The 19416-nt window shown below is 47.7% G+C and overlaps 1 protein-coding gene across 1 annotated transcript in view; it reads left to right on the top strand.

Moving 5' to 3' along the window:
- Positions 1 to 3011: 3011 nt before the first annotated feature.
- The window catches only part of LOC118095020 (asialoglycoprotein receptor 1), a 30723-nt gene continuing 14318 nt past the window's right edge, over positions 3012 to 19416 (top strand). Inside the window, exons 1-6 of the mRNA XM_060281934.1 lie at positions 3012 to 3349; positions 6363 to 6502; positions 13458 to 13565; positions 17135 to 17230; positions 17554 to 17625; positions 18827 to 18913. Of these exons, the coding sequence (XP_060137917.1) occupies positions 3330 to 3349; positions 6363 to 6502; positions 13458 to 13565; positions 17135 to 17230; positions 17554 to 17625; positions 18827 to 18913 (523 nt within the window). The 5' untranslated portion in view covers positions 3012 to 3329. The remainder of the gene's footprint in view (positions 3350 to 6362; positions 6503 to 13457; positions 13566 to 17134; positions 17231 to 17553; positions 17626 to 18826; positions 18914 to 19416) is intronic.

The raw sequence follows: 19416 nt of genomic DNA, 5'->3' as shown, positions 1-19416 counted from the left end.
TATTTATTGCACATTATTCATTCTTATTTGTTTGCATGGGGGGGGCGGTTATGAAATGGTGCACCGGTTAATAGCCCCCCCCCCAGACTTTCCAATACTATCAGTTTCCTTTACTGCAGGAAGTCGGACACATTTTGGAGGTCAGGACAAGAGCAGGAATCCACTTTAACTTTGCAGCCTGAAATTGCCAGGATGTGATTGACTGGCGGGGGGGGGGGGGAGGTAACCAACCTGGATCTGCAGTCGAGCTACACCTGGGAGGAGTCACAGGTGTGGCCAATGGTCAGGTTGTTGAGTTGTAAGGTCCTTCCAGAGAGGTAATCTTTTAAACAGAGCCTTCAGATCAGGCACAGGCAATCTTGGGTCTCCAGGTGTAGTTTTGGAACTACAACTCCCATGATCCCTGGCCACTGGCCCTGTTGGCTAGGGATCATGGGAGTTGTAGTTCCAGAACATCTGGAGAGCCTCGGTTGCCTATGCAAATTATTATTATTTTTAAAAAAACCAAAGCAGTTTGCGAAATGAACGAAACAGATTGTAAACCACATTTTTGTCTAAGCAAAAATGTTCTTAGCAGGTGCTGGGAAGTGCAGAGCGAAGGTGTCTGCCAGACGTCAATAAGCAGGGAGTTCCAGACTAAAAATATCAAATTTTGAACAAAATATTGCGAAATGGCTGTTGTCTTTTAAAAAACACAAAACCAACAACACGCAAACACACACTTACAGGACTGTCTCCAGAAAGGGTAAATCTATCTGTAGTGTGTGAAATTATGGGATAGCGGGATGGTTGCATTTTTACCTTCATTGTCAGAGTTCCCTGGGAAGAGGTCACTGACCATTAAACCAGTCTGGGAGGGGAAACTGGGGTGTTTGTGGGCCCCCTAACGACTTTCAGCATCCTGAACAAACTACAGTTCCCAGAATTCTTGGCGGGGAGTGGGATGCGCTGATCACAGGGGTCTGATGTTGCTTTTAAGGTATGCAATGGATAATGTGACCCAAATGCTGGAGGGCGCCAGGAGTTTTCTCCCTCTCTCATAATGCTGGAAGTTGTGGACCTCCGAGGAAGCTGAATGTGGGAATGTTTGATGTTTTATTGTGTTTTTAATATTTTGTTGGGGAGACCCAGCCAGCTGGGCAAGATTGTTATACTATATAAATTAAATGTTCACAAATGTACAAGGCAAACACATGCATAAGTATGTGAACCACGTGTCTGAAATAGTACAGGAGAGCAATCCTGAAGCCATTTTGACTCTCCCAAATTGACCTCAGATGTTTCTTTGCAAGGAGGAAGGAAATGGGGAAAACCTCTCCATTGCCTTTTGCTTACCTGCCTTAAGGACGGTATTTGTGTCATAGCTGTCAAGTTTTCCCTTTTTCTCGCGAGTAAGCCTATTCAGCATAAGGGAATTTCCCTTAAAAAAAGGGGAGAATTTGACAGCTATGATTTGTGTAGGAATAGGGGACACAGGTGGCGCTGTGGGTTAAACCACAGAGCCTATGGCTTGCTGATCAGAAGGTCAGCGGTTCGAATCCCCGCAACAGGGTGAGCTCCCGTTGCTCGGTCCCAGCTCCTGCCAACCTAGCAGTTCAAAAGCACATCAAAGTGCAAGTAGATAAATAGGGACTGCTCCAGCGGGAAGGTAAACGGCGTTTCCGTGCGCTGCTCTGGTTCACCAGAAGCAGCTTTGTCATGCTGGCCACATGACCTGGAAGCTGTACGCCGGCTCCCTCGGCCAATAATGCGAGATGAGCGCGCAACCCCAGAGTTGGTCACGACTGGACCTAATGGTCAGGGGTCCCTTTACCTTTTAGGGTGAGCCTGTGACCTGGATTCAGGAATTAAAGCATTTTCCATCACAAAAGAATGGCCAGGCTGCCCAGGTAAAGCAATCAGTGACCATTATCAGGCATCCTGGCAGGCAGGATTTCTGCTGTAGACTTCCTCCTCCTGTGATGTATGTCTGATGTTTTGGGGGTGGTCTTGGGCTACAGGGTGGGCAATTTCAAGTCCATATAAGGGCTTGCACAGCATTGTTCTGGGTTCCTCTCCTCCCTCCTGCATGTGGTGAATGGGAACCTTGTCGCAACAGTTCATTGAATAAATATCAAGCTTAGTAGCCACTTTGCTTCTCAATATTCTCTGGTTGGCCTCTGTTATTTTCTCCTACCAATAGAGAACCCACTTAAGGACTCTATACGGGCTCTTGGGAACCCCATAAGGGAAAAGGAGCAATTTTGTTTACATCAATATATTATTATTATTATTATTATTATTATTATTATTATTATTATTATCATCATCATCATCATCATCTTCAGGGCACATAAGACAACATAAGACAGTTCTTCTTCACGCAGCACATAGTTAAACTGCGGGGCTCTCTCCCACAGGAGGCAGGGATGGGAGACATTAAACTTTCATTTCTTACAAAATATATGAGTGGCGCACTTTTTTTGGCTAGGTGATGGGAAAGATGAGAAAGGGAGGGCACCTGAATGGATGGATCCTTTCACGGGCACCATCTTCACAGACTGGGCCAGGAGTCTTTAAATTCCCCAATGGGAACTGAGAAGCATTGGGTTCAAAGAATCAGAGAGTTGGAAAGGGACCCAAGGGTCATCTAGTCCAACCCCCTACAATGACGGAAACTTTTGCCCAATGAACCCACCCACAACCCTGATATGAAGAGTCCCTTGGAGGTTTTTAAGCAGAGGTTGGGTGGCCACCTGTCGTGGGTGCTTTACCTGACATTCCTGCATTGCAGAGGGGGTTGGGCTGGATGACCCTTGGGGTTCCCTTCCAATTCCATGAGTCTATGTTCTACTGACCAAGCTATCCATCTGTAAATCCACACACACACACCCAAAGCTTTCTGTGGGGCGCTAGCATTTTGGAAAGGCCGCTTTTGGGAGAAATAATATTGACAGAGCAAAGGGCACCGTGCTGTACGGTGGCCGGGAGCGGGATGAGGGCCTGAAATTTGTGACTTGGAAAAAGAAGGGAGGAGGTAAAAGGAGGGTAGCCAGGCCCCCCTGAACCACCCCAACCCTCGTCCACATCCCTCTTCCGTGGCTGCCAGCCGTGGCAGCTCGCCCCGTGGCAATCCTGGCCCCGTGGGCACCCGCAAGCCTGCCTGCTTTTGCCTGGGTGGAGGTTGGTGCCGATTGGGAAATTGGCCAGTTGGCAGGCTGTGACTTTGTCCAAACTTTGTCCAGGTCAACGTTTTGACGGGGAGAAGAGGGAACTGCGTGTTTCGGAAGCGCCCGTGGTACCCCCTCTAGAGAGCGACCCGGTGGAAGGACCCAATCCGTGCCAGGGAGATGACAACTTCTTTTGCCAAGCAAGTAGCCCAAGAAGGAGGGCTGGGGGGGGGGGAGGTTCACAGAACAATCTCTTGATGGGCAGGTTGTCAGGCAGCCAGGCTAGAGTTATTCAAAAACATCTGTGGGCCTTTTTGTTGTTGTTGTTTAGTCGTTTAGTCGTGTCCGACTCTTCGTGACCCCATGGACCAGAGCACGCCAGGCACTCCTGTCTTCCACTGCCTCCCGCAGTTTGGTCAAACTCATGTTCGTAGCTTCGAGAACACTGTCCAACCATCTCGTCCTCTGACGTCCCCTTCTCCTAGTGCCCTCCTGTGGGCCTTTAAATACACTCAAATTATTGGAAGGTGCGTAGCTGGCACACTTAATTTACAGAATGAGAGAACGAGAAGAATGCATGTTTAAAGCAGACTAGGAAATGTTTACAGTACAGTACTGAACATGTAGGTGAAAATTGTGTTTATTTAAAAAACGCTGGTCGTAGCAATGGATTACTGAATGGTTGTTGTTGTTTAGTCGTTTAGTCGTGTCCGACTCTTCGTGACCCCATGGACCCCAGAGCACGCCAGGCACTCCTGTCTTCCACTGCCTCCCGCAGTTTGGTCAAACTCATGTTCGTAGCTTCGAGAACACTGTCCAACCATCTCGTCCTCTGACGTCCCCTTCTCCTTGTGCCCTCCATCTTTCCCAACATCAAGGTCTTTTCCAGGGAGTCTTCTCTTCTCATGAGGTGGCCAAAGTATTGGAGCCTCAGCTTCAGGATCTGTCCTTCCAGTGAGCACTCAGGGCTGATTTCCTTCAGAATGGATAGGTTTGATCTTCTTGCAGTCCATGGGACTCTCAAGAGTCTCCTCCAGCACCAGAATTCAAAAGCATCCATTCTGAATGGTAGTTCATGTGAAATATGCAGGGGTGTGTGGTATGCAAAATGAACCACGGAAGAAGGGAAGTCATTGATTTAAGGTAGTTTAAATGAATACAGTATTTTGAAATGTCATTTAGAACATTTAATAAAAATTATTTTTTTAAAAAAACACAAATGCCTGAAAATTACTGGTTAGATTGTTAATTTCCAGTTGCATCATTTCATAGAGGGGTGGGGGAGAGAGAGAAAATTCTTTTTCTTTTTCCTTTTATTTTACAATCACACAATTTTTTGGGGGGTGCTGTTGTCTTAAACCAGACATGTCCTAGGCCCTGTCTGCACTGCACATTAGAAGCAGGAAGGGGACGCTTTCAGTGGCCATGGCTTTCCCCAAAGAACCGTGGGAACTGTAGTTTCTTAAGGGGTGTTTAGAATCCTCTCTCTCTCTCTCTCTCTCTCTCTCTCTCTCTCTCTGTGTGTGTGTGTGTGTTAAACTACAGTTCCCAGGATTCTTTGGGGCTATTGTTTTGGAAATTCCACTTGGGAATCCAACTTCAGAGGCTCACACCCAAATCCCCAGTTGTTCAGTACGGCATAGCTGCCAAGTCCGGATCGTAAAGATCCGGGATCGGCAGCGCGCGCATAACCGGAAGTTGCGTGACGCAACTTCCGGTGGCGCTTCGCCCTTCTATGGGCACCAGAAAATGGCGGCGCCAGTGCCGGAAGTCGCTTCCGCGCATGACCGGAAACACGTAAAAGCGACTTCCGACGCCAGCTCCGCCATTTTCTGGTGACCATAGAAGGGCGAAGCGGCACCAGAAAAATGGCCGCCGGGAAGAAGCAAATTAAAGGGACAATGCCGGGATTTTCCGCCAAACGGGAGACCGCCAGGAAACGGTAAGAAAAAAGGGGTTTTCCCGGCGGATACGGGATACTTGGCAGCTATGTCAGTACGGTAAGGTGTTAGCAGGAAGTGTTCAAAGAGGGCATTTCCGTTAGGACATAAATAGGAAAAATGAATGTCAACTTAGCTGCCCGTCCTTCTGCGCCCAAGCACATCCAGCCTCTTTGGTCGGTTCCTCAGAAATTTAAATCTGTGTTTTGTGGATCTTCTCTACCATGATGACTAAATCAACAGCAAATACTTTAAACTTGTATTCCTTAATTCCTACCTTTTCTCTTTTAATTCTTTCATCTGCTCTGATGTTACGCATCAGAACTTCTAGAACTAATATGAACAGCAATGGGGAAAGCGGACACACTGCCTAGTACCTTTCATAATTTTACATTCTTCAGTAATGGTATTATTTATAATCCGCCTCGCCTTTTGCCTAGTACTGTATAGATAGTTTCTATCCCTCTTACAAATGACATTCCACAATTCATCTCCTTAAGGGCCTTCGACATGAAGGCCCGCGAGACGTTGTCAAAGGCTTTCTCAGCATCGATAAACATCATAGCTACCTGTTTGTCATTTCTTACCTCCAAATATTCAAGAATATTTATTATATTCCGGATATTTTCCTTTGACGGCCTGGGAGGAAACCTGATTGGTCTTGATGTGTTATTTCTAACAATAAGCCCTTCATTCTATTTCATTCTATTTGGCAACGAGATTCTCAGCTGCTTTTCATCCATAATGTTTCCCCCCTCTCCAAAAAATACCTTAAATAAAATAATATGAAATTAAATAAAATCCACAATTGTCTCCCCCCCTCTAAAAAAAAATATTGTTACTTATTCAGAGAGATATAAAAACACACACCCATTGCAAATGTATATTCCTGCGTATAAGACTACTTTTTAACCCAGGGAAATCTTCTCAAAAGTCGGGGGTCGCCTTATACGCCGGGTCGTATTTCTTATACAGCGAGTATATCCCAAACTCTATATTTTAACTGGAAAAGTTGGGGGTCGTCTTATACGCCCAGGCGTCTTATATGCCGGAATATATGGTATCTTTTTATGATATAGTGATAGAAAGCAGCTATTGCGTCTTTAAAAAAATATATAGACAGAAAGAACACAGGGCAAGAAAAAGGTAAACCCAAAGAAAGGGAAAGAAAGGGAGGAATACTAGGGTTGCCAAGTTGGAAGGGAACCCCAGCGGTCATCTAGCCCAACCCCCTGCAATGCAGGAAAGCCCAACTCCACATTTATCTTTGCAGCTCTCAGGTCCCGCCGGATATTCCGCCTCGCTCCACCTCCATCGACATGGATTCACCTCCCGAACCCAGCATGGCCAAGGAGTACGAAGATCTCCAAAGCCTGCCTGTGGCAGGCAAAAGGGGGCAGCACTTCGGGAGAGGTACGCAGTGGGGGGGGAGTGGGGCTGGCCCTTCGGACTGGGTGTGGGCAGGGCCGGATTCAGGTTTGATGAGGTCCTAAGCTCATGACATGAGTCAGCAGTGTGATGCAGCAGCTAAACAAGCCAATGCAATTCTGGGCTGCATCAATAGGAGTATAGCATCTAGATCTAGGGAAGTAATAGTACCACTGTATTCTGCTCTGGTCAGACCTCACCTGGAGTACTGTGTCCAGTTCTGGGCACCACAGTTCAAGAAGGATACTGACAAGCTAGAACGTGTCCAGAGGAGGGCAACCAAAATGGTCAAAGGCCTGGAAACGATGCCTTATGAGGAACGGCTTAGGGAGCTGGGTATGTTTAGCCTGGAGAAGAGAAGGGTAAGGGGTGATATGATAGCCATGTTCAAATATATGAAAGGATGTCATATGGAGGAGGGAGAAAGGTTGTTTTCTGCTGCTCCAGAGAAGCGGACACAGAGCAATGGATTCAAACTTCAAGAAAGAAGATTCCACCTAAACATTAGGAAGAACTTCCTGACAGTAAGAGCTGTTCAGCAGTGGAATTTGCTGCCAAGGAGTGTGGTGGAGTCTCCTTCTCTGGAGGTCTTTAAGCAGAGGCTTGACAGGCATATGTCAAGAATGTTTTGATGGTGTTTCCTGCTTGGCAGGGGGTTGGACTGGATGGCCCTTGTGGTCTCTTCCAACTCTATGATTCTATGATTCTAAGCTACTGAAGGTAATGGGGCCTGTGATATGTCCAGCTGTCCTTTGTCAACAACAAATTGTGGCTGTTTTGTGTGTGCGGAATATATGCTATATGGTCATTGATGGACCTCATAGGTATCCAAAGCCATTTGCACATCACAGAATATGCATTTTATCAAAGTGATGGTTGAACTGAAATACAATTAAGAAGAAGTATATTAACAGTAAAATACAATTAAGAAGTATATTAATAGTGAAATAATGATTAAGCTCTAACTTAAGATATTTTTTAATTCATAGCAAACTTAATAATGCAAACACATTGGCTTTTGGCAATAACAAAAGTTCCCTTAGAAACACAATTTACAAGGACTCATAATCTAGTCCAGGCACCCCCAAACTCAGCCCTCCAGATGTTTTGGGACTACAACTCCCATGATCCCTAGCTAACAGGACCAGTGGTCAGGGATGATGGGAATTGTGGAACGGTCTCCCTTGGGAGATTATGGTCTCTCCTTCCTTGGAGGTTTGTAAGCAGAGGTTGGACGGCCGTCTGTCATGAATGTGTCAGTTGAGATTCCTGCATTGCAGGGGGTTGAGCTGGATGGCCCCTGGGGGTCCCTTCAAACTCCACAATTCTATGACCTTCGTTAACCTGAACATGTCCATTTCCAAGCACTGACCGTTTCCAGGAGAAAGCAGCCAACTTTCTCCAGTGGCGGGCAGTCTATGTAACGGGAAGGCTTAGCCCCGCTCCCTCCCCAGGCCAAAACTCCCCCGCACCCAGTGCCGGATTTACATCTAAGCTAAACAAGCTCCAGCTTAGGGCCCCACACTCTTGGGGGCCCAAATAATTGAAAGGAAAAAAAATCTGGATGTACATTTCCAAAATACAAGTGTTGTGACGTGGGGTTTGTGATTTCAGCTCTCTTGACAAAACATGCTGGAGACAGTTCTCTAGTAACAGCTCTTTATTAAAGTGAACAAGACTGAAGACTGAGGAGAGGAAAGCTACATTTATAGGGACAGGGGACTAGCTAGGAAGGGATACATTTTGGAGGGAACAATATCACGCAATCACAGTGCTGCCTTTTGGAGGAAACCAATAAGACAGAGGATCCAAATACAGCAGCTTAAATGAACCAATAGTAGCTGTACCCTCTGGAACCAAAAGGCAGTTACTTCATCCCAATGCAAATACAGACAATAATAATACAGATATAAAATCCTTTGACTCAATACACAACACCCCTCCCCCCCTAGTGAGCACAGCAGACGTAATCCCTCAGGTACTGTGGGGTCCTACAACTTCTACCTGATCTCCTGACAACAGGTGTTGCAGGTTCTGGATTGGGTGTTACCTGTGGTGGAGGGGCTGCTCTAGGGGTTTCGTCAGGAACAGATGGAGTCCCAGACATCTCAGGGTCCCCGACCTGTACCTCGTCATCCTGAGGACTAGCAGACCCTGGTTCATTTGCTGAAGCCCCTGGTGACTGCACCTCTGGGCCATCTTCACTCTGGTCTCGCAGCTGTGCGTCATTAGCCAGGGATGAATTATCTGACTCCTCCCTGCTGAGCGCCCGGCGCCTCAGCTGATCTATATGTCTCTTCCAAACTTGCCCATTTTCCAAGGTCACATAATAGGACACAGGTCCACTAGCCCGGGTGATCACACCGGCCACCCACCGCGGACCTCGTGAATAGTTCCTCACCCAGACCAGATCTTCAGGGGCGAGATACCTTGTTGTGTCAGTCTCAGCCTGGGGGGTTGCTCTTGAATTACGGTTTGGCATTTTATCTGGGTGGACATAATCCAGCACCGTTACCAGTCTTCTACCTAAGAGCAGCTCAGCTGGCGACTTGCCCGTCGCAGTACACGGCGTCGCATGCTGCAAAAATAACATTCGCGCAATGCGAGCCGACCAGTTACCCTCCATTAAGCGCGCAATGGATTCTTTGGCTGTTCTTACCATGCGCTCAGCCTGCCCATTGGAGGATGGGTGAAAGGGCGCGGATGTGACCCCTCTTATAAAGTTATCAGCCAAGAATGCCCTGAATTCTTGGGATACAAAAGCTGCCCCATTATCTGATACAATGGTCTCAGGTAACCCATGGGTTGCAAACAGCTGCCTCAACACCTTGATTACGGCAGCTGATGCCATGCTAGGGACCATCGCCACTTCTAACCATTTGGAATATGCATCAACGATAACCAAAAAGACCTTCCCTTGGAATGGCCCAGCAAAATCTATGTGCAGCCGGCTCCAGGGAGTCCTGGACTGCTCCCACCAGTGGACTGGTGCTCTGGCCACTTCTGGCCGCACCTCTTTGCATGCCTTGCATGTTCGTACCCATTGTTCTATGTTCTGGTCCATTCCAGGCCACCACACATAACATCGGGCTAGCGACTTCATCCTGACCATTCCCGGGTGTCCCATGTGAAGCGTCTCAAGAACCCTGTTTCTCAGTGGTGCTGGGATGATCACCCTATCTCCCCATAGGAGACAACCCTTATGCATGGACAATTCGTGCTGCCTTGTCGCATAAGGCCTGAATTTTTCTTCATGCGGACCACCTGGCCACCCCCTCCCCACCCAAGTGAGCACACGGGAGAGAACAGCATCTTTCCTCGTTTTCTCAGCTATATCCGTAGCTGTTACAGGAGCCCCCGGAAGTGTTTCTAGCATCATAATGTGCTCCGCCGGAGCAGGATCCTCATTGCTCCCGCCAGGAAGGGGCAATCGACTCAGCGCATCAGCGTGGCACAACTGTTTCCCGGGCACATGGGTCAAGGTGTACTGGAACCCATTCAGGAATATTGACCAACGCAACATTCTGGGGGAGAGAATTTGTGGCGTTTGTTTGTTTGGGTTGAACAACCCTAACAGTGGTTTGTGGTCCGTTTCAATGGAGAAATGGCGACCGTACAAATAATCATAGAACCTTTTGATTCCTGACACAATTGCTAGTGCCTCTTTATCAATTTGAGCATAGTTGCGCTCCGTGGGTGACAACGTACGGGAATAGAAAGAGATGGGCTTTTCCGACCCATCCGGTTCCCTATGACTCAGCACAGCCCCCAGGCCGTATTGAGAGGCATCACATGCCAAGACCAGCGGCTTCGACTCATCATAATGAGCAAGGACGCTCCTGCTACTCAGCATTTCTCGCAAGGAGTCAAAAGCCTTCTGCTGCTCCCGCCCCCATCGCCACACATTCTTTTTCTGCAAAAGTCTATGTAATGGTTCAGCTACCGAAGCTTTCTGGGGTAAGAATAAATGATAAAAGTTAATAAGTCCCAGGAATGACTGCAACTCCGTCTTGTTCTGTGGTCGTGGTGCCTCGATGATGGCCTTAATCTTAGCATCTGTGGGGTGGATGCCTGATGCATCAATTTTAAACCCCAAGAAATCCACAGTTGGCACCCCAAAACTGCATTTTTCTTTTTTCAGTTGCAACCCCACCTCCTTGAACTTGAGCAACACTGCACGGACACGCGCAACCAGTTCCTGTGGGTCTTTTCCAGCAATCAAAACGTCATCAAAAAATGGCAAGACCCCCGGCAGACCCCTTAACAGGCGTTCCATGAGCCCTTGAAAAATCCCTGGGGCCACACAAACTCCGAACTGTAATCTGTTAACTCTGAACGCCCCTTTATGTGTGACAATAGTCTGTGCTTCCGCTGATTGTGGGGTTACTGGCAGCTGTTGGTAAGCTTGTGCCAGGTCAATTTTGGCGAACACCTTGCCCCCAGCCAGTTTAGCCAACAGATGTGATACGACTGGAATGGGGTATGAGTTTCCCCTGAGTGCCTTATTGATAGTACATTTGTAATCTGCACATATCCTGACTTCCCCATTTGCTTTAAGGGGTGTGACGATTGGAGTCTCCCACTTAGCAGAGTCCACGGGTGAGAGAACTCCCTGCTTGACCAATTTATCCAGCTCTGCCTCAATCTTGGGTTGCAGTGCAAATGGCACTCGCCTTGGTTTGAGTCGGATTGGGGCCACCCCGGGGTCCAACTCGAAGTCAACTGGGGGCCCTTTATAACAACCCAGTTTTCCATTAAAGAGACCAGCAAATTCCTTGCATAATACCTCGCTCATCTCAGGGCAGGTTTGGATTGAATTAAGCCCTGAGATACTCAGTCCCAGGGCGGGGAACCAGTCAGTGCCCAGGAGACTGGGGCGACTGCCCTTCGCAATCACCAGTTTGAGTACAGCCTGTTTGTCCCGGAACTGTACTCTCACGGCACACATTCCCATAACATGGATGCGGCCTGCTGAGTACGACTGCAAGGTTGCCGGAAAGGGCTCCAGAGGGGGCAACTTACCCCTGGGGAAGAATGTCTTCGCGGTCTGGTCTGACACAATGGTGAATGCAGATCCAGAGTCCACCTCCATGTCGCACTGCTGACCCTCAATCTTCACCTTGACGTGTGCCTTGCCTTGCGCTGGAAACTGCACGGCCCTCCCGTTGATCTCCGTTATGTAGTGGCAGTCCTTTCGAAAATGAGTTGCTGTGGGCGGTCTGCGATGCTCCAGTCTAGGTGCTCCTGTTGCTCCTGACGCCGCCGATCTACAGACCCTGGCGATGTGACCTGTCTTCCCGCACATCCGGCACATAGCATCCCTGAAACGACAACTCTTCCGCCCATGGTTTCCGCCACAACCTGGGCAACTGCCTCGGTGATCTTTGTGCACTGTGCAGGCCTGACGCACCGACTCAACCCCACGGACTGGGCTCTGGCTTGGAGTAGCCTCTAGCTCGTCCATGGCATGCGCAACTTCTATCTGTGGCTTAGTGGCCTTGCGACTGGCATCAAGCTCCTCTCTTTCATAATTCTCCGTGGCGGTGGCCTCCTTCAAGGCTGAAGCAAGGGTAACCTCTTCTTTAGCCACGATGCGTCTTCTGGCTTTCTTGCTGCTCAGACCACCAATAAACCGATCCAGGAGAGTCTCTTCCAGATTTTGGAAGCCGCAGTGCTGAGCGAGCTTCCGGAGTTCAGCCAGAAATGCGGATACAGACTCCCCAGCATGCTGCTGCCTCTTATGGAACTCCATCCGCCGGGCCATCTTGGTCTCAGTAGGCGCCAAGTGGCTTGTTAGGCAGGCAAGAATATCTTGGAGAGATGTCTCACTCAGCTTCGCTGGAGCAAGTAATGCCTTGGCTAGCTTGAAGGTCTCGGGCCCACAGTAGCTCAGGAATGTGGCCCTTCTTTTGCTGGCATCGGTGATCCCTTGAGCCACTGCGAAGAACTCGAAGCGTTCGACGTAGTCTTCCCAGGTGTGGGGCTCTGATGGCTGGAAGGGCTCCAATACCCTTGGACTCTCCATTGTCCTAGCGGGCAGGGTCGTCTTCTCAGCTGGCCAGTGAGTCTTGTTCTCAGCTGCAATCTGGACTCTGAGGCAGGGTTGTGTTTAACCGCTCCTCAGCATTCCGGATCCCACCTTCGTCGCCAGTTGTTGTGACGTGGGGTTTGTGATTTCAGCTCTCTTGACAAAACATGCTGGAGACAGTTCTCTAGTAACAGCTCTTTATTAAAGTGAACAAGACTGACTGTGAGGGCAGGAAGGCTACATTTATAGGGACAGGGAACTAGCTAGAAGGGGATACATTTTGGAGGGAACAATATCAGGCAATCACAGTGCTGCCTTTTGGAGGGAACCAATAAGACAGAGGATCCAAATACAGCAGCTTAAATGAACCAATAGTAGCTGTACCCTCTGGAACCAAAAGGCAGTTACTTTATCCTAATGCAAATACAGACAATAATAATACAGAGATAAAATCCTTTGACTCAATACACAACAACAAGATTAAAAAACAAATAAAATAAGACCTACCTACAGCAACAGGGTTTTGTGTTGTATAGACTCCTATGATGTAAGTCATGGGCCCCGCCTGCTAGCCAGCTCCCAAAAATATCACGGGTTTGCTCCTTTCTAGATATAGGGTGCCTACATTCTGTTATTTATAATGGTTCGTAGTTTGCACCATATATTTACACCTATTATTATTTCATGTTATAGCAAGTTTCTAGAGACTAGATCAGGCATCCCCCAAACTTGGCCCTCCAGATGTTTTGGGGCTACAATTCCCATCATCCCTGACCACTGGTCCTGTTAGCTGACCAAGGGTTTGGAGCCTGAGCCTGATGAGGAACAGTCGAGGGAGCTGGGGTTGCTTAGCCTGGGGAAGAGGAGACTTGAGAGGAGACACGAGAGCCATCCTTCTTCTTCTCCCCACAGCATTCCAGTCGACCGGGCGCCGGGTCTGCCCCACCAACCGCCTCGTCTCGGTCCTGGTGGGATTCTGCCTCGTCCTGACCCTCTCGGTGGCTTTGCTTGGCGTCCAGAGTGAGTGATGGACCACACAGCATTGGGGGAAGGGAGCGGGGAATTGGGTGCGCAGAGGCAGGCTTCCCCAAAATGGTGCCCTCGGCCCCAAGATATCTGGGACTGCATCCCGCCAGGGCATGCTGAATTTTTCAACTGCTCCTCTTTCTGTCAGAAAGTTCTTCCTGGTGTTTGGTCAGAACCTCTTTTCTCGTCATTTGGGTCCATTGGGTCCTCGTTGCCAGAGCAGGAGAAAACAGGCTCGCTTCACCTTCCATCCAGCAGTAGGGCATGTTGAATTTTTCAACTTAGGAGTCCTTAAAAGTTGGGGAATGGCTTGGGAATTCCATTTTGGTTAGATTAATATAATTTAGTTTTGCTTGGTAAGTAAGATGTGTTGGAAATTGCATAGAAATCATTAGAAAGGGTTGCCAAGTACTGTACTTGCAATCATATTATTATTATTATTATTATTATTATTATTATTATTATTATTATTATTTGTTGTTGTTGTTTAGTCGTTTAGTCGTGTCCGACTCTTCGTGACCCCATGGACCAGAGCACGCCAGGCACTCCTGTCTTGCACTGCCTCCCGCAGTTTGGTCAAACTCATGTTCGTAGCTTCGAGAACACTGTCCAACCATCTTGTCCTCTGTCGTCCCCTTCTCCTTGTGCCCTCCATCTTTCCCAACATCAGGGTCTTTTCCAAGGATTCTTCTCTTCTCATGAGGTGGCCAAAGTCTTGGAGCCTCAGCTTCAGGATCTGTCCTTCCAGTGAGCACTCAGGGCTGATTTCCTTCAGAATGGATAGGTTTGATCTTCTTGCAGTCCATGGGACTCTCAAGAGTCTCCTCCAGCACCATAATTCAAAAGCATCAATTCTTTGGCGATCAGCCTTCTTTATGGTCCAGCTCTAACTTCCATACATCACTACTGGGAAAACCATAGCTTGAACTATACGGACCTTTGTCTGCAAGGTGATGTCTCTGCTTTTTAAGATGCTGTCTAGGTTTGCTTTTCTCCCAAGAAGCAGGCGTCTTTTAATTTCGTGACTGCTGTCACCATCTGCAGTGATCAAGGAGCCCAAGAAAGTAAAATCTCTCACTGCCTCCATTTCTTCCCCTTCCATTTGCCAGGAGGTGATGGGACCAGTGGCCATGATCTTGGTTTTTTTGATGTTGAGCTTCAGACCATATTTTGTGCTCTCCTCTTTCACCCTCATTAAAAGGTTTTTTAATTCCTCCTCACTTTCGCCATCAAGGTTGTGTCATCTGCATATCTGAGATTGTTGATATTTCTTCCGGCAATCTTAATTTCGGCTTGGGATTCATTTAGTCCAGCCTTTCGCATGATGAATTCTGCATATAAGTTAAATAAGCAGGGAGACAATATACAACCTTGTCGTACTCCTTTCCCAATTTTGAACCAAACAGTTGTTCCATATCCAGTTCTAACTGTAGCTTCTTGTCCCACATAGAGATTTCTCAGGAGACAGATGAGGTGATCAGGCATTCCCATTTCTTTAAGAACTTGCCACAGTTTGCTGTGGTCGACACAGTCAAAGGCTTTTGCATAGTCAATGAAGCAGAAGTAGACTTTTTCTGGAACTCTCTAGCTTTCTCCATAATCCAGCGCATGTTTGCTATTTGGTCTCTGGTTCCTCTGCCCCTTCAAAATCCAGCATTATTATTATTATTATTATTATTATTATTATTATTATTATTATTTAGCATTGCCCAACATTTTCACATGGTAAAATTAAAACCCTTTGGTTTTCCAAAAGCAGTTTATGTGCTGCTTCATCAAACTTACGAAACTAAATGTTGTCCAGTCACAAAAATCATGTAAAGGGTAAAGGGACCCCTGACCATTAGGTCCAGTCGACTCCGACTCTGGGGTTGCGCGCTCATCTCACTTTATTGGCTGAGGGAGCCAGCGTACAGCTTTCAGGTCATGTGGCCAGCATGACTAAGCCGCTTCTGGCAAACCAGAGCAGCACATGGAAACGCCTTTTACCTTCCCGCCGGAGCGGTACCTATTTATCTACTGGCACTTTGATGTGCTTTCGAACTGCTAGGTTGTCAGGAGCTGGGACTGAGCAACGGGAGCTCAGCCCGTCGCGGGGATTCGAACCTCAGACCTTCTGATCGTCAAGCCCTCGGCTCTGTGGTTTAACCCACAGCGCCAGCCGCCGCGTCCCCCACAAAAAGCATAGCAGGCTTGAATTCCTCACACCCGTACTTCTAAGAGCCCTCGCTGAAGAAGTTTTAAAAAATTGAGCACTAGAGCAACTCTCGATAGCCCCCTCCTCCTCCATGAATTTCTCTAATCCTCTTTTAAAGCCACCCAGTTGCCAATCCTGCTTCCTGTGGCAGGGAGTTCCATTGGTTAACTATGCTCTGTGTGAAGGACTTTCTTTGATCTGAATCTCCCGACATTCATCGGATGCCCAAAGCTAGGGGAATGTTTTCGCCTGGTGCCTAAAGACATTTTTGTCTTCCCTCCCTCCCTTTTTTTTCTTTCTTTTTACAAATTAGATGCAGAACGTATCTCTGCTGGATTTCATTCTGGGATTTTTTTTTGGGGGGGGGGGATGCCCAGCTTCCTAATTGATTCAAAAGTTCCTCTTGAACCTCCGCCCTGCCCCTTGAAGGTTTCCTCCATCGCTTCTAGTTCCTCTGACCTTAAAGTGCTCAAACCCGAAGGAAGGGATTTCGAAGCTATGAAACTGCCAAAATGGGGAATTCATTACAATGCTCGCCTGGGATGCCGGCTTCTTGCTCCCACCGCGCCAATTAATTAACTTAGCCTTGCCAAGCGGATGGTTTTATCATCGCTGTTCTAAGGGCCCCAAAACAGCTTATCTCGCACGCATCGTCCCTCTAATTGAATTGCCGCCACCTGCGTTTTTTTTCCTTTTTCCAGTAATAAAATTTGCAAAGTCTTGAAGGCTTGGGAGGACAGGGCATTTTAAAATATATTTTTAAAAAAATGCATCTGCAGGCAAACAGGGAGAAGGATTCGCTCTAGTCCAGGCATCCCCAAACTGCGGCCTTCCAGATGCTTTTGCCTACAACTCCCATGATCCCTAGCTAACAGGACCAGTGGTCGGGGAAGATGGGAACTGTAGTCCAAAACATCTGGAGGGCCGAAGTTTGGGGATGCCTGCTCTAGTCCCTTTAATCTAGGAGATATATATACCGTACCTACCCCGTTTTTGTACCTCCAACAAACTGTTCTTATACATTTTGGCCATTTTGGCCAGCGTTAGGTACCATTTATATACCATCTTCATCACATTTTCTCTAAGATTATAACATGCAATGAATCTTATGTCCGCCTCTCCCATTCATTCATTCATTCATTCATTCATTCATTCATTCATGTGTGCATATTATGTCCCAAATCTTGAGCCCAACTCTACAATTTTATGATTCTGCGATTCTTATGCGTACAAACCGGGGTGAGGGGAGTGTGTCAAGCAGGAGGCGAGCGTGCGACAAGCGTCCGTGCAAAGAAAGAAGGGGTGAGTGTGCGTGAAAGGAAAAGAGCCAAGTTCCAATCTTGCTCTCCAATCTGCTTCCAACCAGGGACTCGGTTCAGTGGAGATCAAGGGGCGGCGGCGGAGGCTCTCAAGAGTCTGAACCTGACGGTGAAAGCGGGGCTCGGCAGCATCCAACAGAAGAGTAAGTGAAGGGATGGGAGGAGCAGGAGGAGGAGGTGCTGAGCCCCAGTGGTTAGAGCAGACTACACAGAGGCATTGGGCGCCCTTTTATTGGTCTGCTGCCTTTCCACAAGCAAATCCACACGTTAAAAGCCCTTTCGCCCTCACGTCAGCCACCCAAAAGCTCTCCCAGAGCAGCTTGCGAAGGTGGTCTTGACTGTGCTTCGGCGTTCCAACCTGAAAGACGCGGCACACAAGGAAAGGGGATTGGGGAGGGAGGAGGAAAAAAGAAAAAGCACAAACAGGAACTAGTTTTTCATGTCACCCTCGTGTTTCCGATTCCAGGGAACAGCACCAGAACGAAACTGGCCACGCTGGAGAAAACGATGGACGACCAGGTTTCTAAGATGGAGAAAGGTGGGTGGCTGTGGCCCCCATGAATGAGCACTTGTTATAAGAAAAAACTGCTCCCTTTCCCTTATGGGGTACACGAGAGCCCATATAGAGTCCTTTTTGTAGGAGAAAATAACAGAGGCCAACGTGAGAATATTGAGAAGCAGCTAGTAAGCCTGATCTTTATCCAACTGTTGCAACAGGGTGCTCACCCACCACACGCAGGAGGGAGAACCCTGAACAATGGTGCACAAACCCTTATATAGACTCTTGAAATTGCCCGCCCTGTAGCCCAAGACCAACCGCCCCAAAAATCATACATACATCACAGAAGGAGACAGTCTACAGCAGAAATCCTGTCTGCAAGGATACCTGATAATGGTCACTGATTAAATTACCTGGGAAGCCTGCCCATTCTTTTGTGATGGTCAAGAGTTTAGGAGGCAGTGCAAGACAGGAGTGCCTGGCGTGCTATGGTCCATGGGGTCACGAAGAGTCAGACATGACTAAACGACTAAACAACAACAACAACAAGAGTTTAGTTCCTGAATTGACCATCCTGTACCCCAATACCACCTCCTAAAGACCTAAAACATCATACATACATCACAGCAGGGGTTTCTACAACAGAATCCTGTCTGCCAGGAGACCTGTTAATTTGTTTACCTGGCTATTCTTTTGTGATGATAACCATGTAATTCCTGAGTCCAGGTCACAGGCTTGGCCTATTCATATCCTAAATGTGCCCTTAAGGCAGGATTTGCGAGCAAAGAGACAATGGGGAGGTTTTTTCTCATTTCCTCCCTCTTTGCAGAGAAACATTTGAGGTCAATTTGGGAGAGACATAATGGTTTCAGGACTTTTTCCTGTACTTATAACACATGCAATACATGGTGTGAATGTATTGTGGTTGGTGAGGGGTGGGAGGAAAGCATACAAGAGCTCGGACCTTAAGCCTGGCAAACAAACAGACACTTTGCAAGACCTTAGCTGCGCTGCTGGGGAAAAGCAAAGTGTCTTTTGCTGAACCTGAGCTGCTCCAACCTCTGATCTCGCCGAGAGACCTGCGGCTCCGTTCTGCTGGCCTGGCAGTTTGGTGGGGCGCTGGCTTCCTCGGGGTGCTCAGGATCTGGCCAGGAGGAAAGTGTGCAGCTGAGGGACGCAGCGGCGTCTCTCCCTCGCTCTCTTTCCGACACGCTCCTTTATCCTCTGTCTTTTCTTCCAGTCAAGAAACAAGTCGAAGACCAGCTGGATACCTTAAAGCAGGACTCGAGAGCTTTCCGCTGTGAGATAGTGGAGCTGAGAAGCAACGGTAAGAGATCGCACATTTATTTCATCTCCCGTATATGGTGGGTACCATGGTTCTCAAATGCCTTGGTACTCAAACTACTTGGAACCCAAACACCGCAAAGCTGGAAGGAAGTGAATTGTGAACTTTTTTTGGAAGCCGGACATGCTCCGTTTTGAGTGCTACACTTCCAATTTGAGTGTTACGCTGAGTTTTTGCTATTTTGCGTTTCTGCTGCTCTTTTTTGTTTTGTTTTGGTGACCGTGTGGAACCCAGTTCAGCTACTGATTGATTGATTGATTGTGTGACTGCAGTACATTGTTTATTACTTTCATTTTAGGGATGCATGGTCTCGTTAGATAGTAAAATTAATGTCAATTGCTGTCTTAGGGGTTACAGGTAGGTAGCCGTGTTGGTCTGACGCAGTTAAAACAAAATAAAAAAATTCCTTCCAGTAGCACCTTAGAGACCAACTAAGTTTGTCATAGGTATGAGCTTTCGTGTGCATGCACACTTCTTCAGATACA

This window comes from Zootoca vivipara, chromosome 13, assembly GCF_963506605.1.
Source record: "Zootoca vivipara chromosome 13, rZooViv1.1, whole genome shotgun sequence".
NCBI classification, from domain to species: Eukaryota; Metazoa; Chordata; class Lepidosauria; order Squamata; family Lacertidae; genus Zootoca; species Zootoca vivipara.
This window is presented reverse-complemented; position numbering and strand designations above follow the sequence as displayed.